The 25,730-nt window shown below is 46.0% G+C and overlaps 1 protein-coding gene across 1 annotated transcript; it reads right to left on the reverse strand.

The window, feature by feature from the left end:
- Positions 1-1,166: 1,166 nt before the first annotated feature.
- TIPARP (TCDD inducible poly(ADP-ribose) polymerase) lies at positions 1,167-25,428 on the reverse strand. Its single transcript, XM_056849569.1, has 5 exons — positions 24,517-25,428; positions 7,185-7,359; positions 5,609-5,790; positions 2,929-3,207; positions 1,167-1,653 (listed from the first exon to the last, which is right to left on the reverse strand). The coding sequence occupies exons 1-5, from the start codon at positions 25,413-25,415 to the stop codon at positions 1,206-1,208; spliced, it is 1,983 nt and encodes a 660-aa protein (XP_056705547.1). The 5' UTR covers positions 25,416-25,428; the 3' UTR covers positions 1,167-1,205.
- Between the last annotated feature and the right edge of the window lie 302 nt (positions 25,429-25,730).

The raw sequence follows: 25,730 nt of genomic DNA on the forward strand, positions 1-25,730 counted from the left end.
TGCAGTTTAAACCCAAGGCATCATGGGAACTTCTTCACCCTTCTGTCACCAGACTCTTCCCGATAAAAGAACGCTTTACACCCCACCTCCCTCCACCCTTTACTGCCTTGACCAGACTGTGTGCACTGGAACGTGGTTTTTCAAATGCAACCAAGCAGGGATTATTTCACTCTGTGACTATACACTCTGCAATCACCCACGCAGGTATCATTAGAGTTCCCAACACGGCCTCTGCAAATGCTAGGAGATATTGAGGGTGGTGCCTGAGAAGAATGAGTTTGGTGACAATGTGATATCACTTCCAGGTGACGCTCTAGGCTGTATCCCATAGTACCTGTGGTCTTCACCACAACGATATGGGGACATTTTTATGATTTTCACCTACTCACTATGGAGGTCATTTTTTTCTCCTGCTCCTCAGTTTCTCGAGGGTGGAAAATTGTGTAACCAGCCACCAGCCCCAACAAGCATTGTATGATGGTAAAAGAGAATGGTGGCTTGGAGTCAGCATCAGGGAAGCAGAAGAATATTTCTGGTCTGAGCTTGGCTTCCTGGAAAGGCTGGTTTTTCAAACCATTTGCACATGGGGGTTTTCCTTCCTATGAAAGGGGTTACCAAAGCAGACATTTTAGGGTTGCATAGAACCCAATGAATGATGTAGAATTGCTCAGTGACCTGGAAAAAACCCCCCAGAATGATACTTTTCCAGCTCTACCTACACAAAACAGAATGATACTTTTCCTTTTGCATCTGGATTAAAAGCAATAATCCATATTAACACCTGCAGATAAAGCTACTTTTTACACACATAGCAGGCAGAGACTGGGAAACAAATCAGCAACCCTGGGAAGAAGTAAATTTGGTATTCAGGCAACCCGACAGCAAACATCCAAAGCAACACTGAGATCAAATGGCAAATGTGTTTTTTTAAACATTTAGTTTACTAACATAAATAGTGTTTATAACAAAAGGCACAGGCTTTTTTCAGCTATAAACAATGGAAAATATTTACAATTTGCACATAAAATAGCAAGTGCACAATTGGTCTTTTTTTTCTTTTTTTAAAAATCATCTCTTTATTCCACTTCCCAAAACTTTTTATTTAAAAGTTTCACAATTTCCCCTCCCCTTCCTGCAACATAGTCTGTTCTACAAATGTCGGCTTAGGTTCGTCATGACAAATAATTTACCAACATGAAATACTTTCAGATTACGACAGCGTTGCTAACTTCTTCATACTGGATAACAAAATAGGGGTAGCTCTGGTCATCGTTAAAAATGACAAAGATCTGAGGTTCGAAGTAATTGTCCACGCATGAGTCATACAGGTCACTCGTGATGCTGCCGGGGTTCACTGGAGGGGGTCTCCTCATGGTATGGTTGCCTACTGTGTATTTTCCGGTCAGTACTTTAGCCAGAAACATGTAATGAATCCCTTTGGCTGAGCGCTTGGAGAAATTGTGCGAGTAGCTTGCTTTCCGGGCAAAGTAACTGCCTTGCCCGAACATGGTGGCATGCTTCCCACACACCCGCGGGTCGAAATTGTGCTTGCAGATCCCGTCAACGACGTCCTGGGAGGTCCCATGGAATAAATGTCTCTCGTTCATTATCCTGTCAACTCCTGTCATTTTTTTAGACATGTATTCTTTTTTTCTGGAAACAAAAATACCAAAATGAAAACAGGTTAAACTCCCCAAAATGTTAAAACTCTTGTTGAGAAGACTTGTACACGAGATCACATGAAAATGCCTTATAATGGATCAGGCCATTGGTCCATCAAAGCCAATATTGTCTACTCAAGACTGGCAGGGGCTCTCCAGGGACTCAGGTAGGGGTCTTTCACATCACATACTACTTGTTCCCTTTCACTGGAGATGCCAGGGACTGAACCTGGCACTTTCTGCGTGTCAAGCAGAGGCTCTACCACTGAGTCACAGGCTCTACCACTGAGTCACTGAGCTGAAGCTCAGTGGTACAGCATCTGCTTGGCACGCAGAAGGTCCCAGGTTCAATCCCCGGCATCTCCAGTTAAAGGGACTAGGCGAGGAGGTGATGTGAAAGACCTCTCTGCCTGAGACCTTGAGAGAACCGCTGCCGGTCTGAGTAGACGATACTGACCTTTGATGGACCAAGGGTCTGATTCAGTATAAGGCAGCTTCATGAACAAGTGCTCATGCTCTATGGCCTGTCAGCAGCCCTGCTCAGCATTTTGGCTGGTATACTTAATGCTAATTGACTACTGGGATAGTTTTTCAAGTTTGCAGACTCAACCGAAGGAAACCACTGCCAGTCAAATTGTAGTACTTGTCCAACAACAGGACATCTTATCAGCAAAACCTAAGTACTGTCTACACCCACATTAAAGTACCCGACCACTGCAGATCATTGGGGGCCCTGCTTCAGGGGCCCAGTCATCTGATGCTGGATGGGTGGTGAGCCGAAGGGGCCTTCTCGGATGTGGCACCAAAACTGTGGAATTTCGATTCATCTGTACCCCACTATCACTTTCTTCCATCCTTTGTTTCATTTGGCGTTCCAGTTTGTTTTACTTGCAGGTTTGCGTATCGTTTTTAAGTGGATGTTAATGTATTTTTTACGGACGGCCCTAATCGGGCGGGAAGATGGCATACAAATGTTTAAAATAAATAAATAAATAAGTTAAGTGAAACACTGTCAGAACTTAGAGAGAGTTCTTTGCATTCTTACAGGGTGTTCTGAGCTTATTCCAATATTTCTTTTCCACGAACCAACACAAAACATAAGCTTCCACAAAAGATTAGGAGTTACTTGGTACGATAAGTGCACTTATCTAAGAAAAGGGTTCTCTCAAGTGCATGCTTTACTGTCTCATTTGCCAGCTGGACACCACTGCTTCCTCTCCCAAGAAGAGAAAGCATTACAGTTAATAAGGCGTTTATGTTGGCTCACCTCTTGTATTTCTCCCATAAAAACTGGTTTTGAACTCGCAGGATTTTCAGAATTCTGTATTTGGTCTCCGGCACAGTTTTATGAAAGAGATTATAAATGGTTCTGTAGCTTTTGTCTTCCTTCGAGACAGGCACTTGAATGAAGTCTTGTACTGGATCCATGTTAATCCACGTTTCGGGATAGAAGTTTGGAGAGGTAAGAGCAGCCGCTGGCGATAAGATTTGCGAAGAAATGGACTCTGTGGATGGCGGAGGGATGGAAGCGTTGCCACCAAGAGTCCTGGTTTGGTGAGAAAAAAATTTTTTTTGGGGGGGGAGAAAGGAAAGAGAAAGGAATCAATGATAAAAAATAATCTAAATGTTTGCATGTACTGTATTCAGAAGACATCAACTTATTTTGACTGGAACCGTTTCTGCCCAGAGTAAACTCTTCTGTTTACTACAGTGTACTCTAATTTCAACTCCCCCCCTTTACCTCTCAGATGGGGAAAAATGATACATGTACTGTGGTAACATGGAGTGCACCAGTTTGGCGCTTCCTGAATCAAATACTGGGAATATTTGAAATTTTGCTTAGAGAAAGCTAAGGCATATATATATTTAAATGCCGAAAATGACAAATGGTATAATTTTATGCTACTTTATAAACGATTGCTTTTAGGAAAGTATTGCAGGTTTAAATGTTTCCCAACATTCCTCCCCCCCGCCCAAGTTTTCCTTCTGACAAGATCAGGCTAGCCTGGCCCATCCTGGTCAGGGCAACTAGCTACTAGGGCTGCCAATTTAAGCCCAAGAAGACTCCTGCTACCTTGACCTTTTCACAAAAGGGAAACTCTACCCAGGGTAGCTTCTCCCCTCAATATAGTACTATGTCTGTATGTACGTGTCATGAAGCCACAACCGATTCATGGTGGCCACAGCAAGGAGATTACGAGGCAAGTGATAAGCAGAGGGGGTTTGCCATCAGTGTAGCGCTGCAATGGGGGAAACTACGATCATCTTCAGTAGCTCTCTTAGGCACAGGAAACCCAGCAAGACCTGGCAAATTACCCAGTGCTAAAAGTGCAGTTGACATTTTTGCTGTTATTACCCCCCCCCCCCCCAATTAATCAGACTGTTGTAAAGCGGCTCACCACACTGACCCCTGACTGTCAGCACCCGGGCAAGTCAGCAACGTAAGAGATAAGAGGCAATGCCTGAAGCTGACTCAACTCAACTGCCGCTTAAGCCATTTGTGGATGCAGATTTACACCCACAACGTAATGCTCTTTTCATGTAAGGAATGTCTCCAAGCCCAGTTTAAGCATTTATGGTTTTGTGTTTTTATGGTCTCCCCCTGCCCCAGTGAGCAGTAAAGCCAAAGCAATTCTCCCCCCATGGGACAAAGGCACTTTTGAAAGTGGAGCTTGCTGTAGAGTTGGGGCGGGGGAGTGGACTATGGAGGAAAATTCTAATTGTCCCCAAATTCTTGGGCTTTAAAAAACTAGACTTAACATTGCTAATTTTTGCTTTCCCCAATGCACTTTCACAGTAGTGTGGTGAGGGAGAGAGAAGGAAATCCTTTTTTTTGCTTGAAGGCTGTCTTTTAAAAGGCCACTTCTCTTAGCTTGCAATATTATTGCAGTGTTGTAATGGTCATCGGCCTAGAGTCCTCCCTAGCAGCCCTGTTGCCAAGGGGACAAATGGGCATTTTGACCCTTAAATTAAAAGGCCTGGAATCCCCTGCTTAGCTAAGGGTGTCAAGCTAAGAGGACAATATGATCCCAACTACAGGATTCTGATATTTCCAGCTGTGTTGGCTCGATTACACAAACACAAAAAGGCCTTTCTATGGCATTCCAGATACAGAATTACTGCATTATCTTGGTTGCCTTTGGTAACAATCTTCCCCCATATGTTGTTTGCAAATACTACACAGTGTGCCCATGTATAGCTGTGGAGCAAACAATGAGAACCTTTTCAATAAAACTGGGGCGCAGAGCTGAGGGCACAGTAAGCAGTGAAGAGCTAGCTACAGAGATGTTGGATAAAACATGGTTCTGAACACGCAGCCTTGGAAGATACAAAGGTCACTATGGAACCATTCATTAACATCTGGATAAATCCAAGAGAGTTCACACATGAACACACATGAAGCTGCCTTATACTGAATCAGACCCTGGGTCCATCAAAGTCAGTATTGTCTACTCAGACCGGAAGCTCTCCAGGGTCTCAGGCAGAGGCCTTTCGCATCACCACCTTGCCTAGTCCTTTTAATTGGAGATGTCGGGGATTGAACCTGGGACCTTGTGCATGCCAAGCAGATGCTCTACTTCTGAGCCACGGCCCCTCCCAATGACAGTATAATTTTATTTATTTATTTACTTTATTTATATCCTGCCTTTCTCCCCAATAGGGACCCAAAGCAGCTTACATGGTTTTCCTTTCCTGCGTTTTATCCTCACAACAACCCTGTGAGGTAGATTAGGCCGAGACTGTGTGACCGGCTCAAGGTCACCCGTCAAGCTTTCACGGCATGAGCGGAGATGCAAATCTGGGTCTCCCAGATCTTAGTCCAACACTCTACCCACTACACCATGCTGGCTCTCATGGTACTCGGTCACAGTGAAGATTATCCTCCGTTATCGTCCCGTCGTAATTACTAGACCTCCCCATCATATACAGTGGCTCTCGTTACTTACTGCAAGTATGGCATGAGGATCACGCAGGAGCGGAAGAGCGGCCTCTTCTTGATTTCTCTTCGAATGCACGAGTTTTGCTGAAAGCCATCTTTGATGTTCAGAATGTAACGGTTGTGCCAGGTGACAAACCGAACTTCCTGCAGGCCTCGGCAGTTGGCCTCTTCTATCAATCTCACCACAGGCTGTTTTAAACAAGAAAAAGGACAATCCATTTGACCGGTGCAAATAAGGCTGATTTTCAGCGGCTTTGGTCAGGGTGCGCGTGTGAAAATACAGCCACTCTTCCCTGCAGGGGATGTGAGGCCCTGATCTACACATAACCCTGCAAGCGTCTGACCTGCAATTGCTTTTCCTCAAACGATCTTGACAAAAATGGATTAAGAGGTCTTTCTAGCCTTTGGCTTCCCGATGCTAAATATAGGGGGCCCTCTCCACAGACTACATATATGTTTACATCTTTCATGAAAAATCAATTTCCATCATTAATGTATGTTTCTTAAAGTGCCATCTGTGTACAACAGCACAATGCCCTGCTTCTGCGGAGACACTTTTTAGGCTTATGTGGTTTTTGCCGCAATCCTTCCATCCACCTTGTCATACTGTAATACGCTACAGGGTTTTGTAAAGAAAGTTTTGGCAGTGATGGGTTCAACCACCACAATGTCATAAGGGGGAAAGCAGGTAGAAGGCCTTCTGGCTGCCATTGGCATACCTCCTCAAGTCCTAGAGGGGAAGATTACGCAAGCTGAATCTAGGAAAGGAGACAGCAGAGGACTGTGAAGGTATCCTTCCTTGGAGGTTTTTAAACCGAGGCTAGATGGGCATCTGACTGCAGCGCTGATGCTGTGAACTTAGACAGGTCACGAGAGGGAGGGCCGGAAGAGATGAGCCAGTGCTCAGTTCTCATGACCCTTTCTTACATGCCCAGGGTAATGCCGATCACCACTTTGGGGTCAGGAAGGAATGTTCCTTCAGGCCAGATTGGTCAGAGATCCTGGAGGTGTTTTGCCTTCCTCTGGCATAGAGCAGGTCACTAGGGGAGTGGAAGGACGAGGTAGTTGTGATTTTTTTGCATTGTGCAGGGGGTTGGACTAGATGATCCTTGAGGTCCCTTCCAGCTTCATGTTTCTATGTATGTTCCAAGGGAAGAGAACTGGAAGGAGGAATTATCCAAACAGGGAAGAAATTCAGAGAGAAAATGGGTAGAGATGAAAACAGCGCATGATCTGGGACTGCAGAGAGGAACAACAGACTGCTGTTTATACACTCATTGGAAATAATCAGCAATGTCTTTAACGGCAGCCCTATGGTCTATTTTTAAAGTAAGAACTTTGGGTGAGGAGGGAACACACTCGCCTATGTCACTTTTCAATGGACAAAACACTTTATAATCAACCCTTTCCATTCATCCTCACCACAACTTTGCAAGGTGGTTCAGGCCCATTAATAAGGGAACCCAACCTAGATCACCCAAGTGGGATGGACATTTGAACTAAGGCTTCCCATTTAGGTGTCCCCAACATCACACCCCATATGCGGGAAAACATTTCAAGAAATAAATTGCAAACCACGCTACCTCTGAATATTCTCTCCAGCCGAAATGATCCCTACAGAAGTATTTCCAGACTGTATAGTAGCTGAAATTGGAGCTGGCATCTGTACACAAAGGTGTAGACAGTCTCCTTAGTTGGTCGAATTCCGCTGTATCGTAAAGCTTCATAGCATTCAAGTCTACTAAAAACTCATGTCGTCTGGGGAAGAAAAAGAAGTACAAAATTCATGTATTTTCACCCGTCCATTCAAGAACAGATTTACCAATTCAGCCTTCTGCATATTGCAAGTGACAAGGTTTTGAGGTAGGGAGAGAGGCAGGAAAACCGAACAGCCAATGATAGGGAGAAATGAACACAGACTAGGCTAAAATACAACTAACAAGACAGTGGTGGTGGAAAGTGCCATCAAATCACCATAGCCAGTGTGGTGTAGTGGTTAAGAGCGGCGGACTCTAATCTGGAGAACCAGGTTTGATTCCCCACTCCTCCACGTGATGCCTGCTGGGTGACTTTGGGCTAGTCACAGTTCTTTCAGAACTCTCTCAGCCCCACCTATCTCACAAGGTGTCTTGTTGTGGGAAGGGAAGGTGATTGTAAGCCGCTTTGAGACTCCTTAAAGTTAGAGCAAAGAGGGATATAAAAGCCAACTCTTTTTCTTCTTATGGTGACCCCGGGGGTTTTTCAAGGCAAGAGACATTCATAGGTGGTTTGCCATTGCCTGCCTCCACATGGGCTGAGAGAGTTTTGAGAGAACTGTGACTGCCCCAAGGCTACCTAGCAGGCTTCATGTGGAGAACTGGCATAACCCTGACAAGAAATGCTTTTTTCCAGGTCTAGACTGAGCAGCTTCCTTCTTTGGAAAATACACCAGGGAGAACTGTCCTAGATTAATACATTCCTTCCCTGTCAGTTCTCATTCACAGCCTGCTCTGGTATTACACCACGGTCCCTCTGCCCTGCAGTCATGTAGAAATTCCACTGAGACTCAGAGCTGCCCTTGTGTTGTCTAGTTATCCGTCAGGCAAAGTACTAATTAGACAGGAACCAGGTGTACAAGTCCCCACCAACCTCCATGAGCTGAAAGAGCTCATTTATTAAGCCATCCTTTTTTTTTTGGCAGGGGAAGGGAGGGAGAGGGAGAACGTGAACTCCAAGCGTTAATAGCCAAGTCTTTTATTTCACATCAGAAGAAGAGTTGGTTTTTATATGCCGACTTTCTCTCCCACTTAAGGGAGACTCAAACCAGCTTACAATCACCTTCCCCTCCCCTCCCCTCCCCTCCCCACAACAGACATCCTGGGAGGTAGGTGGGGCTGAGAGAGCTCCAAGAGAGCTGTGACTAGCCCAAGGTCACCCAGCTGGCTTCGTGTGTAGGAGTGGGGAAACAAATCCAGTTCATCAGATTAGCCTCCGCTGCTCATGTGGAGGAGTGGGGAATCAAACCCAGTTCTCCAGATCAGAGTCCACCGCTCCAAACCACTACAACCATGCTGGCAAAGAATGCATTCCTGACACTATGTACCAGAGCTGCCCCACAGATATTTGACCCCGCTCACTCATCACCTTGTGTAAATGGTTGGTGGTTTTGTACAGGGAAGTGAACCAGAGTTGCATGTTGCTGCCCCACTGTCACTGCAACAGCTCAAGCACTTATTTGTCAACAGTAAGGACAAGGGGCTGTGGCTCAGTGTTAGAGCATCTGCTTGGCCTGTAGAAGGTCCTAGGTTCAATCCCCAGGACCTCCAGCTAAAAGGATTAAGTGGTAGGTGATGTGGAAGACTTCCGCCTGAGATCCAGAAGAGCTGCTGCCAGTCACAGTAGACAATACTGCTCTTGGTAGACCAACGATCTGCTTCACCATAAGGCAGCTTCATGTTTTCACAGTGCTGAAGTGGGGGGGGGGGAGATTGGATTCTAACATGCACTTTGGTATAAGAGGACAGTTCATTCTGAATAAGTCATTAAGTGGCTAGTGATTCAAGCTAACTCAAAGAAAGTAAAAGAGAGGATGGGTATCCCTCTATGACCATTCCTTATAACGTTGGTCGGCGTTAGACAGGGTCTCAGTCAGAGACAGTTCTTCCCCAATGCCTCAGTTTCTAACTGAGAGATGTCAGGAATTGAACCTGGGACCTTCTGCTTGCAAAGCAGATGTTCTTCACTCTGAACCTCCCTAGGTTTTCACAAATTGGGATCAGGAGTAAATAGTGTTGGTCCCTATTATGGCATGTGGTGTTCCAGCGACCACCTGCTTCCTCTGATTCACAGAGCCAGAGACCCTGTCAAACAAATGCAGCCTTTCCAAAACAGAACACTGTCTCAAGCTGAAACAGGTCTGTGCCCATCCAGGACAGAAGGGGGTACCGTCCGTAGGTCTACTGACAGCCATATCATCTGGCCGTCCCATTAATATGTGACCCAGTGCTATCTGCAAACCTCATTTTCTGGTATGCCTGTGCTTGATGAGACAGCTTAACTTGACTGAAAAGGTTCTCTTTTGTAAGACGTGGTCTTTTGCAAGAGGGGAGATGCAAGTGTGGCTGAATTAGGTGCCACGCAGCTGACCCATGTGTTAAAATGTACCTTTCTCCACATGCACAGGGAAAAGATGATAACCCCCTGGCAAAATTCAAAAAGGGCTATTGATTTTCTCCACCTGTGACATTTAAACCTCTTTGGTTTAAAAAGGGTTCTGTTTGCTAGCCAAACATCTTCCAACCCTTCCCCTTTGGTACAAGCATGAAGTAGTCTAGAGCACCTGTTCTCCAGTTAATTCAGGAACAAAATGCAAAAAGCAGCTTCAGCCGAGGTTTGGTTTAGTGTCAAGTGTTGAGAAATGCAAGCTGTACCTCCTCGTTTTTGTATTGTTGAACAAATCTCATGGGACTGGGCAAATGGGACTGCCATACCAATTTCACACTGGGACTACCAAGAGTTCAACGAACTTTTCACACTGAAATTTTCCAAGGCATACAGGAGGGCTGGGGCAGTGACCTTCATTTGCTTCTCAATAACCACTGGCAACTTTTCACTGTACGTGTTCCATGTCATCCTTTTATTTAAACCAGGGGGGGCTGATCTTTCAGAAGGATCGCAGATTTTAAAAAATAAAAAGCCAAATTCCAGTTACAAGAGAGCTTTTGAAGACGGTACAGAATGACTGAGCCCCATACGTTACAAGTTCTCATTTATCCAGATTTTAAACAATCATTCACAGAAAGTCTGGAGGTGTGAAGCATTATACTGCAGCCACCAAAAACAAGGCCTTTCAAAAGTTGAGATCCTATTATCTAGGTCAGATATGTTGTTTAAGCTGCTTCCAAGTAGGGCCAGTTTTATAGAAGTTGTTCCTACTTATAAACCAGCTATAAGTGTAATCACAATAAGGGAGTTTGGCCCTCACTTTATGGAATCTGAAGTGCTACCTATCACTAAAGAATTATCTCTAACATATTAGCAGCAACCACAGATCTGGGAGAACATGGGTTAGATCTAACCAGCTTTTCCCACTGGGAGGGAGGAGGGAATTGTTTGACCACCAAAGAACCACCCATCCATATGGGCTGAGGGCTGTAGTAAGGTGGGAAACTGGCAAGGTTAAGCCAAAAAGAAAAAGCTGGTGGGAATCCAGGCCCATATATGTGTAATGGAGCATCTTCTTAACAGATATAAATAGGGTTGCCAGGACCCTCTTCACCACCAGTGGGAGGTTTTTGGGGCAGAGCCTGAGGAGGGCAGGGTTTGGGGAAGGGAGGGACTTCAATGCCACAGAGTCCAACTGCCGAAGCGGCCATTTTCTCCAGGTGAACTGATCTCTATCAGCTGGAGATTAGTTGTAATAGTAGTAGATCTCCAGCTAGTACTTGGAGGTTGTCAATCCTAGATCTAAACCAAATATTGTATGAGCAGCACTATCACAATCCTGCACGTATAACATGCAAACACAAAGGGTTCTTAGAATTACCACCAGATTTTATGGCTAGTTTTTATGTTGACCCGATGACACCATAAACCGAATTCATTCCATAGTTCTCACCAGAAAAAAGGCAGCCACACTCATGTTCATAAAACAGGGCTTGCCTGGAATGTTTGTTGTTGTAGCTGTTACTAAGAGAGACAGTAAAAAGTTTGCTCCATGTCTCATAACCTAATCAATTCACATCTGCGATATACATATTATGCACATCTGAGCCTATTGACATGCTGCGAAATTGCTTGAGAGCTTATTGCATTCACACTGGTTTGAGTACCCAAGTGAGCTCTTCCAAGATTAGCTACAGTGTCGGTCTTTTTTGTTAAATTAAATCCAAGTAAGAGTTGGATGTCAGCGATAAGACAATAAAACAGGCAACACTTGCCACCTTAAATCTTTATTTCAACTCTGCAATGTTGAAAGCTTTTTGTTGCCAGCTCACCAGCACATATTTGCCTGTGCTTGCCATCAGTCTCAAAGCAACACCCTGATAAACACAGATCGCGTCCAGCTTCAAAAGGGTCCCTGCCTGCTCAGCTTAATAATTAGCCTTAATTGCCACAAGCAAACAGTTATTTATAAGTCTGTGTTCTTTTACAGAGCAAACAAGAGAAGAGTTCCATTCTCAGTGCTACTATAAAGCTGCTTCCATAATATGAAGTCACATAGCTTTTAATATCTTAACTTAAAAACAACAACACAGTAGATCCTTGCCTTTGCAAAATTACTTTCATGCTAACTTCAGTATGATGTGCTCATAAACCCAGCAAAAGCCACTTGGAACACTGCAAACAGAAAGCGTACAAAAGATTTTATTTTTCCATTTGCTGGCAGCCAGCATAGAAATAGCTGAAGTCTACATATTTTATGAAGCCACTGCGTGTTGAATGGGATATTCAAGAATTTAATCTGACAACTGCATTAGAGAGACTTGATAAATATTGATCCGCTTGCACATTCCAAGGGAACAACTGCAGCTTTTATTGTACTCTTGCAATTTATGCTTCCATCTCCAGGGAGTTTTTTCCTCCTCTAAAAATTTTTCCATAATGTCATAAGAAATGCATCAGACACTTTATGAGCTCACCTACCATTCCAATCCACTGGAGTTGTGACTTTTGGTTCAACTGCCTTGAGCAGAATTTCCCAAGTACTTTAGAGACATCCAAGGGACTTAGATAAGCGTGGTAAGACAAAAGACCCAGAGAATGTCTCCACTAGACCTTCTGGTTTAGACAGTGGAAGGGCAAGATTAGATGAACAGGCTCTACTGGAGTCGCTGTGAAGCTAAACTAGGTATTTAACCGATTCCGGTGTTCTGTTTATTCATTTGTTCAAAGGCAGGGCCCACTTTTCAACCCACAAGAGGCCTCCCAGCTGCTTGAGGACTAAAAACAAACACAGTAAATCAATCTTAGAAAACCAGCAAGCTGGACCACCTATTTTGGGGGTAGCCAAGGCCAACACATAGCGCCTATTTTTATGAAGAGAGCTAAATTAGGACGAACAAGATTGGTTACAAACAGGAGAGTTACTGTCAAGGCATTTGACACCCCCCCCCAAAAAAAGACAAAGTGCATTTGAAGAGACAAAAGGATTGACTTCCTTTTTCTTCTGCAGTGATGATACAGTTTTGCAATTTCCCATCAAGCTATAACCCATGGGCCACAATCTCAGCGTGGTGTAGTGGTTAAGAGTGGTGGTTTGGAGCAGTGGGCTCTAATCTGGAGAACTGGGTTTGATTCCCCACTCCTCCACATGAGCGGCGGACTCTAATCTGGTGAACCGGGTTGGTTTCCCCACTCCTCCACATGAAGCCAGCTGGGTGACCTTGGGCTAGTCACAGCTCTCTTAGAGCTCTCTCAGCCCCACCTACCTCACAGGGTGTCTGTTGTGGGGAGGGGAAGGGAAGGTGATTGTCAGCCCGTTTCATTCTTCCTTAAGTGGTAGAGAAAGTCGGCATATATTAACCAACTCTTCTTCTTCTTGATCTGTGGTGGCCCAGGATGCTGCTGTTGTACAGGGGATTGTTCTCTCTTACCACAGATGGAGCGCGACTTTTGGTGGACGGCTGTTAAGAGCCCACAAGCCTTGTTGGGTCCTGGTCTGCTGCTGGGAAACAGGTGGCTGTGACATAAAAGGCTTTGTTCCAAGGTCACTTGCCGTACAATCCTAAAAGAATGTTTCCAATGAGTAAGCCCCATTAAGCAGACCTGCTTGGGATTGCGCTGTTGGGTAGGACGCCAGCCGACTCCCTGTTTGGAGACATCTGATCTGGCCACGCTGAGCACACTTCAGGCCAGACGACTGTTACATGCAGTATTTTAAAGGATCCTTTGGGAGAAAATGGGCCCAGAGGAAGCCCGTCTAATAGCATGTGTTCTCACAGTCCTGTCCACTTTGTCTCTCTCTCTCTCCTGAACCGCAGGAGGTAGGTTATCAAACTAGGATTGGGGTATTTGAAGCTTGGTGTCCCCAACTCAGCCGCGAGGCTCACTGGAAGTTCTTAGCCAAGCCACGTCTTCTCTAAGTCTAACATACCTCTTGGTTGTTATAAGGATAAATTAAGGGCGAGCCACATGCGCCAGCCTGACTCTGTGGAGGACAGCTCGGATAGAAGTATGACAGATACACCCTTTCAGCTGCAAGGGTTTTCTCCTCCCCCACCTTGCAACCTAAGAAAGCATGGTGTGTATGTGTGGGAAAGAAGACAGACAATGTATGCCCTCTCAATTCAAATCCTCCTCCTCAGGCTCCAGGCCAAAGGAAGCACGTGGCAGGCAGATTGTTTCCATGTGGCCCCCACAGATTTCATGGCTTCCTGCTGTTCTCTGCTTCCAAGGGTCCACAGCGGCTTGAAGGCAGACCTTGTCCTCAGCTGGTTTGGAGCGGAGAGGATCTCTTGAAAACCCCAAGATTCTTGCAGAGACCCTCTCCTGTCCTCACTAGCTCCTTGTTAGTTGAGACCACCTGAAAAGCCGTAGTTTACTGAAAGGGCAATGATTCTGAATGCACTTGGCAATGGCACAGAAGAGTGGAAGCAGCTCTTTTAGAACATAGCACTCCTATGGGTGGAGGGGGGGCATTGTCACAATGATGTGGCACCATTTCTGGGGCAAACCCAGATGTGACATTATGTCACTCTAGGATTATGCCAGCACAGAGGGGGTTACTGCACTTTGTATTTCCAGCGATTTATTAAGAGTTTGAAAATGTTATAAAAAACATCGCTTTAAAAGAGTATTTGGATACTACGGCTTATAAATGGTTGGAAAACGTCTTCACAGCTAAAGGGGCCAAAGTGCGAACAGTATTTTTTATAATGTTTTCAAACTCTTAATACATCGCTGGGAATTCAGGTGTGGTAACCCTAACTGTTTCCACTGAATCCTAGTGGTGCAAGGTCTCGCGTTACAACGGGAGACCTGACAACCCTATCTACAGCAGAGCCACGGCCTCACTTCCATTCAGCTTTCCCAGGTTGCATTTGGAATCCCCAAAATTTGCATTTCATGGAAGGCTTCCTAAACCAGGAAGCTTTCAAGTGCACTCTTCACATGAAGGGGAGAAAGAGGGAGACCAAGAGCAAGCAAACATACAGAGGTTTATTCTGATGTCTGACTGTGGCCTTGGTTTCCCTAGCTATTGACGTGGTGCCCTGACCATACAGGGCTTTCATAGGGTTACTGCCATAAAGCACGGGCTCAGTGTGAAAGAGTACAACAGGAGAGCCAGCGCTAAAGCCCACTTGCAGATGCAACCTAAACAATGGAGGGTGGGCCGGGTGTGTGTCTTTGGAGAGGCTGTGGCTCAGTGGTAGAGCATCTGCTTGGCACGCAAAAGGTCTCGGGTTCAATCCCCGGCATCTCCAGCTAAAAGGATCAGGTGGTCGGTGATACGAAAGGCCTCTACGAGATACCCAGGAGGGGCACTGCCAGGCTGAGTAAACAGTGATCTTGATAGACCAATGGTCTGACTCAGGGTAAGGCAGCTTCAGTGAACTGTATTCCTGTACTCTGCCCAGGGGTTAGGGTGTGAAATTTGTACTCCACACCCTGTGGGAACAGATTGCAGAACCAGCCCCCCCCCCCCCCCGTCAAACAGGCGGCTAGGCACTTGCAACATCTCACCACCTTGTGATGGCTGGAATGCTTCTGATTCACCGGCTTCTGCAGGCCAGAAGGGCACCTCGCCCCTCAGCTGTGGTCTGAAACCTGAGCTCTCACATCCCTGACTGTGCATTGATTCGTCAGCCCTGGTCAAGAGGCGTGTACCCAGGAAGAGACTGAAGTTAGGAAGAAAGTGGGGGGGACACCATTTGAAGTAAGTTTTTGCTTACTCACTCTTGGAAACTGGAAGACAAAGCCCTTTGTTCCCCTTTTGCCTAACCTTTGTGCCCTGGCAACGGTAGCTATGTATACAGGCAATACAAACCAGCTTCTCAACCAGTGTACTCCCCGTCTACAAACTTATCATTCAATAGGGAATCACCGGGAGGGATGGGCGTGGGGGTGGAGAGAGTTATAAGCCCTATCTACTTTCCAAGGCACTGTGAGCAGGCAGCCTATGGTCCTCTAGCGTGGAACTATCAGCAGACTTCAGTACCAAAATACTTGTCACGCCTATGCTTCCAAGTCAGTGAACTGAACGCCTAATAGCCCAGCTTCTACCAGCTCTGGGCTTGCAATACTTGATATGTCCAGCAAAACAAAAAGACTACAGAAGCTCTGATCTTTCTGGTTTGGATAGAATCATAAGAGTTGGAAGGGACCACCAGAGTCATCTAGTCCAACCCCCTGCACAATGCAGGAAATTCACAACTACCCCCCCACCCCCAGTGACCCCTACTCCATGCCCAGAAGATGGCCAAGATGCCTTCCTTCTCATCATCTGCTTAAGGTCATAGAATCAGCATTGCTGACAGATGGCCATCTAATCTCTTCTTGAAACCCCCCAGGAAAGGAGCGCTTATCACCTCCTGAGGAAGCCTGTTCTCTACAAGCAAAGAGCTCTGCATTACCAATCTTTATTTTAAAGCTTCGGGCTCCATAAAAACAGTGGCATTAGTAGCACAACAGTAATTCCAATCTGGTGCTGGTCTACAACTAATTTTAATAAAGACTGATTGATTAATTCCAATCTGTGGAAGTTCACAGCTGCTGTTGTAAGGTATTATTCGTAAATAGAATGCAAACGAGACAGCCAAACACTGACTCCACTAAACCCCACTGCAACTAACTGGACTACCAGTTTTAGTTACCATTCAATATTCAGGTTGGATTAGAGAAGGCAGATAATGTTTTCAACCGGAAGGCATTTGATTGCACCTATGAAGAGCTGTTTCAGGGTAGAGATGCTGCAGTTGGTTCTTTGCTCTAGGATGTCATGTTCACCTCTAGATAGCATGTATTAGGTCACCATGACATATATAGGCCACCATGATCAGTAGGATATACATTTTACTATGTATAACCTGCTGTGTGCCCTGATCTGGATAGCCTCAGGCTAGCCTGATCTCATCAGATCTCAGAAGCTAAGCAGGGTCGGCCCTAGTTAGTATTTGGATGGACAACCTCCAAGGAATACCAGGGTCATGACGCAGAGACAACCAACGGCAAACCCCCTCTAAACATCTCTTGCCTTGAAAACCATACGGGGTCGCCCTAACTCAGCTGTGACTTGACGGCACTTTACACACAAAAAATGGCCTGCTATAGAAGCCAGATTTTATTTAAGAGATGCACATGCCCACTATTTTGTATATCCAAGGTGAAAACTAAGATAACAAGACATATTGCAATACAGAGCAATAAAATAACTAGTACTCTCAGAACCACCGTAAAGGTTAGAAAGCGGAAGCTTAAGGTCCAATTTTATACGCCAAAGCTGGATGCAGACCCCTGTGCCAACCTGTGCTTATTTTCCTCTAGCTTCCCTTCCTACATGCGGCATAGGGTCGCTATTCTCCAGGTGGTAGCAAGAGATCTCCCAGAATTACAACTGGCCTCCAGGTTACAGAGATCAATTCTCAAATGGCTGGTTTGGAAGGTGGACTCGATGGGATTATACTCCACTTAGGTCCCTTCCCCAATCCCCACCCATAAAATCACCAGAATCTCCCAACCCAGAGCTGGCAACCCTAAAATTGCTGCACCCTCCAGAGCAGAGTTCAGCTACCACAAATGACCCTAGCTAGGCAAAAAGTCCTTGGACAGCTACGCACAGATAAACTGCAGGCATAGGGAGGATCCAACCATCACTTTGTTAAGCCAGACCTTTTAATGCTCCTAGGCAGTTTTGCATTTAACCATATGGAACATCTGCCATCCCATACAGCTTGACTCTTGGATTAAGCAGTATGACTCTGGCATTTATTACTATTTTTTAAAAGCAGTAAAATACAGTCAGCAAACATGCTATTGAGACTGCCTGGGGTGGAGAGCTCTTTATAACAGTTCAATTAAATTGCCAGATTTACCTATATCGCTTCCCATTCAAAAGGCATGTTTTATTACAGGGAACAAGCTGACCTAGACCTGAAACCAGGTGACAGCTGCTTCCTTGGGTCTTATCTACATAGTAACAGGAATAAAGAAGAGCCCTGTTGAAAATTCATGCAACCCCTCTACACATGCCTCTCTCAACTTTCCTAGATCTGCACAGCAGATAAAGGCAATTAGTTTTGTTTCATATGTAAATGGGAGTGCATAAAGGGGGAACCAAGAATCTGCTGAAACACATCAGCTATCCTTTCACATTCTTTGTGCTGAGGAGGGGGAAAAATTCTGAAAGCTCAGATCTTAAGAATTACCCAGCTGAGTGGATTTTGAGAACTGCCAAGCTAGTCAGTCACAAGACAGGAATTCATTTTTAAAAAAAACATATAAATGGGTTCTTTCCTTTGCAGAAACACCTGGGCAAGTCACCTTGGGACTACTGGGGGGGGGGGCAGCATCTCTGAAGTCCAGGAAGGTGTGGGAAGAAGTGAAAAACTTGCATCTGGAATTTTAAAAAGCATTTCTTACAGGATTAAAGTGTACACTTCTATCCTTTAAGCCAGATATACATTGGGGGGGGAGAGACGTTTCTGGTGATACAGGCCGAGTCCCATGGGCGGAGGAGGAAGAAGGAGAAGTCAAAGGGAAGACAATTCCACTCGGAGTCTTCAATTTGATAGTCCTTTACAGAGAAATTCCACCGTGAACGAGGCGGCCTTTCTGAGGGAGCCATCAGAATGCTTGCGGCTAAGCATCACCGTCTCAACGGGAGTGTCTGTCTGGGTTTTATGTTGCCAGAAAATGGAATTACTACATTTAGCTATGAAAAGCCGATTAGTACAGGGCCTTTGAAGTCCCTGTTATAGAGCAACAAATTATTTACGGGGCACTCACAATAAGGCCGGAGGGTCCCAAGAGTGATGGGGGCGGTAGAGAGACAGTAGCAAGGAGAGCACTGGGCTAGGTATCCTCAACCCTTCTGAACCTGTGGTCATTTTGGAAATTTTGAGAATTCGGTGCACCATGACAAAATGGTTGGCCCAGTCACAAAACACAGAGTTCCACATGGTTCCAGGCATCTTCCTGTGATGGAGGGAGCCATTTCCCTGCAACAAAGGTGAAGTCTTCTAGTTTCTTCTGAAGCAACTCCGATGGGAGTGGAAGAAAGCCAGGACTGGCTCTTTGGTTTGGGGAAAAAACAAACCAGGAAACACATCAGCTGATGCCATAGACACTGAGTTAGGGGAGAGTGGGCTGCTCCATATGTCATAGATAGTCTGAATACTTATGTGTTTGGAGCCCGCTGATGGACCCATGCCGTGTGAATGAGTAATCACTGACCTACACAAGCACAGATACAAGAAATAAAGTATATTTGGCTGCCAGCTAAAACAGTAGTGACTGATGTTATGAACCCTCACGACAATGACCAGAATGCAATTTAGCAAGATCTCTTCTTGTAAACACATTATGGAAACAAGTTAATCCCATATGAGTTATACAGCTGCTCAACCTCTATTTATTATTGTCATCGGGCTCAAAATGAAAAGGGAACAAAATCCTGAATTAGAAAGGAGAGAAGGAAGGAGTCACATATATCTTCCATAAATGCATACCTAACTTTAGAACACAACAGCAGCGAGAGGAACTATTTGCAGACCACACAGTTGACATTCTTTAGTCACCAGTTGGGCCAGTGGCCCAGAACTGTGAACATATTGGAAGGACAGAACAATGAAGATTTTATGGCTGAAGAACGCAAGGATGGGTCACCGTGCCACGCAAGCTATACTCAAAACAAAGGCGAAACAAACAGATACCCCCTGCTGGTTGCCATACAAAGCTGGCTTCTGCTTGTCTATTCTTGGCGTGTCCCAACTGCTGGAAGTGACGTTTCCTCGTTGCATGCAGTCTTATACAGATAGACTTCTGAAGCTAGTCTGACCAAAAGAAATGAATGGCTTTAGCCAAATAGGAGTGGTAACCATGCAAACCAGGAGGCACAACACCCTCAAACCATTCATAGCAGCATGTTGGGACTGGAGGCCATCTGCTTCTTGTTGCCAGGAAACACAGCACTGCCTTGCAAGAAAAGGCAAACCCAGGTTGCGGTGACCACTGGTCCAACGCCATAAAGAGCTGCATTGGACCAAGACAGCTCCACATCCAAAAGCTCAGAATTCACAACTATTTTGACAGGAATAAGTCAACTTGACACACATTAGGTACTTTCAAGCAAGATCCCCAGGGTTGATTAAGCTCTGGGGGACTTCTACAAGATGTTTCTCCATGGGAGGGCTTGCCCAGTCACCAGACTGCAAATAGCCAAGGCCTGTAAGTCTCCTCGAGTATCAATGAGAAAGGCCAAAAATAAATGAAATAAATAAAGGTGTTGGAGGAGAAGACAGCAAAAAAAAAAAAAAAAAAAAAGGGGGGGGGACCCCTAGAATCTTCACAGCTGAAAGTATTTGGAAGTTGGAACTTCTGCCCACTCCAGAAGACAACCCTGAGCAGCTTTGCTGGAGAAGGCCAAACCCACTACGAGAAAGAACCCGGCATGCATCCCAACACAGAAGGGAGGGGGGACACACGGCCCTTTCATTTCACCTTAGGATGAGTCATGCCTTGCTAGATGCACCAGGTGACTGGATGGCTTCTAGAATTGGGAGTTCTTAAGCTTTAGATGTTTTGGGGAACTTAAGAAGCATCTATGCAATGTGGCCAAACTTTACCAGGCCTCTTGCATTCATTCGCCAGCCTCACTGGAGTCAGGACTGCTTATGTTCTCGACAGCTGCAACTCTGCTTCAGAGTTTTCTCCTCCACGTGCACAAGAGTTCCCCATGATTCTATAGGACAAATATGCAGTTCTGAGTTCATAAGTACAAGCAGTTGTATCTACCTGGCGCCTTCCGCAAGACTTTTAAAATGAATAAGTTTGCACCCACTAGGTTTAAATTTTATTATTCCACCTATCTGGAAATCTGTTCATTATTCAGCTATGTTTTAGGGCAGGGGTGGAGAACCTTTTTTCTGCCAAGGGCCATTTGGATATTTAAAACATCATTCGCGGGCTGCGCATTCTGGCCCTGCCCCCTATAACCCCTCCATTGTCGCCACTTCCGTCCCCAGCCCTCTTGTAGTACAGAGGGAATACGTTTCTCCACGCCCTGGGTGGGAAAGGGTTAAAACAGTTTCTTGGGCTAGCAGCTCCATAGCTAATGACTCTTCTGCAAGGGGGAAAGAAGGTTTCTTTTCTCGGCAAAACAAACTCACATCCGCCTTGACTAGAGGCTATTCCTGTCCGTGGGAGGGGGTGGATCGCCAGTTTTAGATCCTTCTGAGCTAGAGATCTGCCAGGACCCACAAAGGGCCAGACCAAATGATTTCGCGGGCCTTATACGGCCCCCGGGCCTGACGTTCCCCACCCCTGTTTTAGGGCAATATGACAAGATGTTCTATATGGCTTAGATTGTATAAAGATCACATTTTGGGGTGGGGCCAATGTCTTCCCACGAAATGTTTAACCAGACAGGAACTCCAAGTACAGATGACGGACATTTATAATCCTGTACAGTTACTCCAGTTTAACCCTACTGAAATCAACGGGCTTAGACTGGAAGAACTCTGCATAGGTAGACACTGTTAAGTGTTGTAGAACACAGCACAAAATGCTGCATTTTAGGATCGCTTTCCTACAAAGTTTTCCTACATGGAAAGAATTTTGACAAAGAGAATGCATGATAACTACGTTCTCCTCAACATGGTGATGACCTATAGTGGTTCACATGTAACATCTGTCCACATGTGGCTTTTTTGTTTTTCCCCCTGAGCACAAGTACTTCCTGTATAGGAAAAGTTTAACATCTGATGTGGTGTCTTTTGTGTCCAACAAAATCTGCACATTTGTGTCAACAACCACATTCTGTAACTGGAATAAGCCCACTGCGTTTAAACGAGGCCTTACCCGGAGGCAGAACTACCTCATGTGTGTGGATGCAGAACTTGAGAGATCAGTGTGACGTGGAGGAAAAGACATACACACACACTCCCTCTTTCCCCTTCTGGTATTGGCTTGCTTTCAAAACCAAAAACCAAACCAAAACTCTTAAAAACACAAACAAAAAGTTGCTATTTGAATCGTCTGTCAGGGCTATCGTAGCCAACAGTGCAGACTTGGGACTAGGGAGACGTAAGAAACCACCGGGATCCTCATTTCCTGCATCCACATTGGTAGATTCTCCAGATCTCAACCATCTGCACCAGATGTTCATTCAGCTTCTCCCAAATGTGTGTGTGTGGGGGGGGGCACGCGTAAAACAAGGTTCCACAACATCCTCAGGCAACTATTCAGTCAACCAGCTGTTCCAGCTATTATAGGCCTTCTTTCCCTCCCATCTCAAAAAACCTCCTCTGCATTGCTGCAACTGGAAACCACAGCTCCCTCTTGCCAAATAAAAACACGGTGCCGTGAGATTTCCTTTGCCACTTTTGCTCAGCTGCCCATGCCAAGATTCTCAGATCTACTCACTAGCCTGTAGGACAAACGCTCAACTACAGAAGCAGTTCCTGCATCGGCTCAAGGAGGCGGCACCAAAGCAGTAGTGTGCAATACAACATCCATTGTGAAGTCGCAGTGAATTTCAGGATGCAGCTTTTGTGGGGGGGTCATACAATGCAGTTATTTGGGGTAGCCAGATGTCCTGGGCTTGTGCCAAACATCTTCCAAAGGGGCCAAAGAAAGCATCTGTTCCCCACGCACAATTCAGAGCCAGTGAATCCGTCTGTTCTGCACTAGCACCCAATTCTGAATTTAAGGGAAGGGGGACAAACACGGCCCCCAGAACAAACAGCACTGCTGCTCTGACAGGGAGACGGCAGCAGTAGCAGAAGAAAACACGTTTGAGGAAAATGAGAGCTGACGCTCGTTTAGCTTGAAGGGGTTTCTCTTGGCATCCTCTGCCAACTGGCTAGAAAGAGACATTCCATTTCTCTTTCAGCTGTGAGAAGGAGGGGGGAAATGCTGATACATTGACATTCTGTTCCCCCCCCCATCCTACCCAACAACTGGCACACAAAGAGAAGAATCCAAGAAATGTTTACCTTCCGTTTCCAAACATGCCCTGTGCCAGTCACTCCTCAAACCTGTGGAGTGACTGCCCCTCCCAGTGGGTATTCAGCAGGCATTGGGGCCATTCACCCTGGGACTGCCTTGACCCCAGAGCCCTGCAACAGGCACCCCCCCCCATTTACTGCACTGGCAAAGAGTGGCTTGTGCTGATCACCATCTCTGTGGGAATCGGCTAGGCTTTTGATCATGCACTGCTTAGACTCAAGTAGCAGGGCAGTCTAGGTGAACATGCATTTATATCACTTAATGTGGATTCATCGTCAACCCCCTACGCCCTTTACTCTCCCTGCAACACCCCATGAGGTGGACATCTTTCCCTTCTCAGTATCTTTTCCATACAGAGTTCATTTTAGCAGTGATAAGTGTGGAAACTAGACACGGTACATGCTCTGGGGAGCCAGTGTAATGTAGTGGTTAGAGTATCGGACTAGGATCTGGAAGACCCTGCTTTGAATCCTCACTCTGCCATGGAAGCTTGACTGTGGGCCAGTCATATACTCTCAGGCTAACCTACCTCACAGGGTTGTCGTGAGGATAACATGGAGAATTATGTAAGTGAAGTAAATAAAAATAAATAAAAGCATTAAGTATTTAAAGCCTAGCATGAAAGGTCCATCCTATTTATACAACGCTCTGTTCACACAGCTAAGCAGACTTTTATATCGTCAAAGCTTTAGTAAACCAAACACAGACAACAAGAGTCACTGGAAAAGACAGTCATGCTAGGAAAAGTTGAGGGCAGCAGGAAAGAGGAAGACCCAACAAGAGATGGATTGACTCAATAAAGGAAGCCACAGTCCTCAATTTGCAAGATCTGAGCAAGGCTGTCAAAGATAGGACATTTTGGAGGACTTTCATTCATAGGGTCGCCATGAGTCGGAAGCGACTTGACAGCACTTAACACACACAAGCGCCACACAAAGCCCTTTCCCACTTGCCTTCCCTTAATCCAGCCCCCAAATCTGTCAGAGAGGGGGACTGTGACTCAGTGGGAGAGCATCTTCTTGAAATGCAGAAGGTCCCAGGTTCAATCCCCCGCCTCTCCAGTTAAAAGAATCAAGTAGGAAGTGATATGAAAGACCTCTGCCTGAGACCCTGGAAAGCCACTGCCTGTCTTGAGTAGACAATAGTGACCTTGATGGACCCATGGTCTGACTCGGTATAAGGCAGCGTCATATGTACATATGTCATGTTACACATTAACCCAGGGGTTACAGCATTTACTTTCAAAACACACAAAAAACAGGATACTGCAGTTCTGTAACACCCCCTTGAATTAGCTGGACAGTTTCCATTTATATCCACCAAGTTTGGCCCTGGGTATGTGAATGGGATATCCCATGAATGAAGCAACGCCCAGCATCAAGGTGTGACTTGGCCTTTCCTAGCCAATTGCTGTCAACAATCACTGCCAACAAGCCTGACTGGGACTGAACTCAAAAGCTTGAAGATTACATCAATCAACACAATTTAGTTGCCTCCCACTGCAATTGTTTCAGTGATTTCTAGCACAGGTTTTATGTTTGCAGAATTCCTTTTTACTTGATCGGTTTAGGTCTACCTGATATTGAACAGATACTTTGGAAAAGAAAGGGAAAGCCCTCCCCCTGAAGAGCTACTACCTGAAGTAGGCAAAAGGGCAAAGATGTAGCCCCGGGTCAGAGAAACCATGCAAGTACACATGCATTTGAGAAACTCTGTTTCATCTCTGAGCAATTAGATTTCCATTTCCACCTTGGCCTATGTATCACTTACCGATATCTGACTTTGACCTTGTCGTTGTCCGGATTGCAGTACAGTCTCTCCAGATGTTCCTGTGAGTCGTTGGTCACGCTCTGCCACAACTGGCTAGCGGTCCTCCTGACCTGCCAGTGATAGGGAAGGACTGTGTGATGCTGGGGACAGTCGCCACCCAAAACACAAACCCCTTGTAGAAAATCCACACAGATGTCGACCCCGTCCTTCTGATGGGTGTGATACTGCAGCTGGTTCAAGAGTTCAAACACGAGGTCGAGAGAAGCCTCCTCGCTTTTGTCCTGGAAGAGCCCAGCTCCGAATCTATCAGTAGGCTTCGAGTCGCACGGGACCAGGGAGATGCTACTGTCCTGGGGCACCCCAGGAGGGTAACCTTCAAGTATCTTCTCAGGGCTGGAAAGAAAGGCAGCAGCAGCATCACTGGAGGCAGCATGCGAAGAGCGATCCTGGAAAGGCTCGCTCACCGGAGAGGTGGCCGAGGGGAAGACCTGCTCCCCAGCCTGGGCATCCTGCCCATCGGATATCTGTCCCTGAACATCGGGAGTTCCTGGCAGCAACACAGCTACGCTGTTGTCCGGTTGTGGGCACGGGGTAGTGACCCCCACGGCCTTTTGGGAAACAGGTTCGCACAAGTTGCCATGGACGCCGTTCTGCCCCCGTGGCACAAAGATCCCATCCAGGGTACCAGCCCCAAGCAAACTGGTGAAGATGGGCCGCAAAGCCCTCAGCGTGTCCGTATCCAGCCTCTTCTGCACTTGTGTTTTTTTTTTAAAGCAAGGTTTGATGGGCGGGATCTTCTCTGGAATCCTCAGCGGTGGAGCAAAGACCTCCGAAGGAGAGCACTGCATCTCCTGGCAGTGAGGCTGCTGCGCGACACACACGGGCTGCTCCGTCTCCATCGGCTTCCAAGGTGCCTCCCCTCCCTCGTTCGCTTCCCAAGTTCCTACAGTCCTGCAGTCGCCAACCTAGGGCAAGACTAAGGGGGAAATGGCCATTAATATCTACGATTGCACAAGATTGACATGGGGAAAAAAACCCAAGCCCTTCCCCAGCTACACACAGAGAAGCAACCCCCACTTCCTTTCTTACTGGTTTTGTGGGTAGCCCCAAAGCACATGAGGTCGGCTAAAACCCACACTTATTAATTCCCAGAACACAGGTTCAGCCTTTTCTCACATATATGGTCTTTACAGATGACAGCTGCCTCTTCTTAT

This window comes from Euleptes europaea, chromosome 5 (genome assembly GCF_029931775.1).
Source record: "Euleptes europaea isolate rEulEur1 chromosome 5, rEulEur1.hap1, whole genome shotgun sequence".
NCBI lineage: Eukaryota > Metazoa > Chordata > Lepidosauria > Squamata > Sphaerodactylidae > Euleptes > Euleptes europaea.

What these genes read in the sequence shown, in the direction of transcription:
- TIPARP (XM_056849569.1), bottom strand. Translation starts at nt 25,415, where the DNA reads ATGGAGACGGAGCAGCCCGTGTGTGTCGCGCAGCAGCCTCACTGCCAG. An exon ending in AAGGTCAAAGTCAGATATCG is followed by an intron (nt 7,360 to 24,516) that starts GTAAGTGATACA and finishes TTTCTTCCCCAG; the next exon opens with ACGACATGAGTTTTTAGTAG. An exon ending in GCTGGAGAGAATATTCAGAG is followed by an intron (nt 5,791 to 7,184) that starts GTAGCGTGGTTT and finishes TGTTTAAAACAG; the next exon opens with CCTGTGGTGAGATTGATAGA.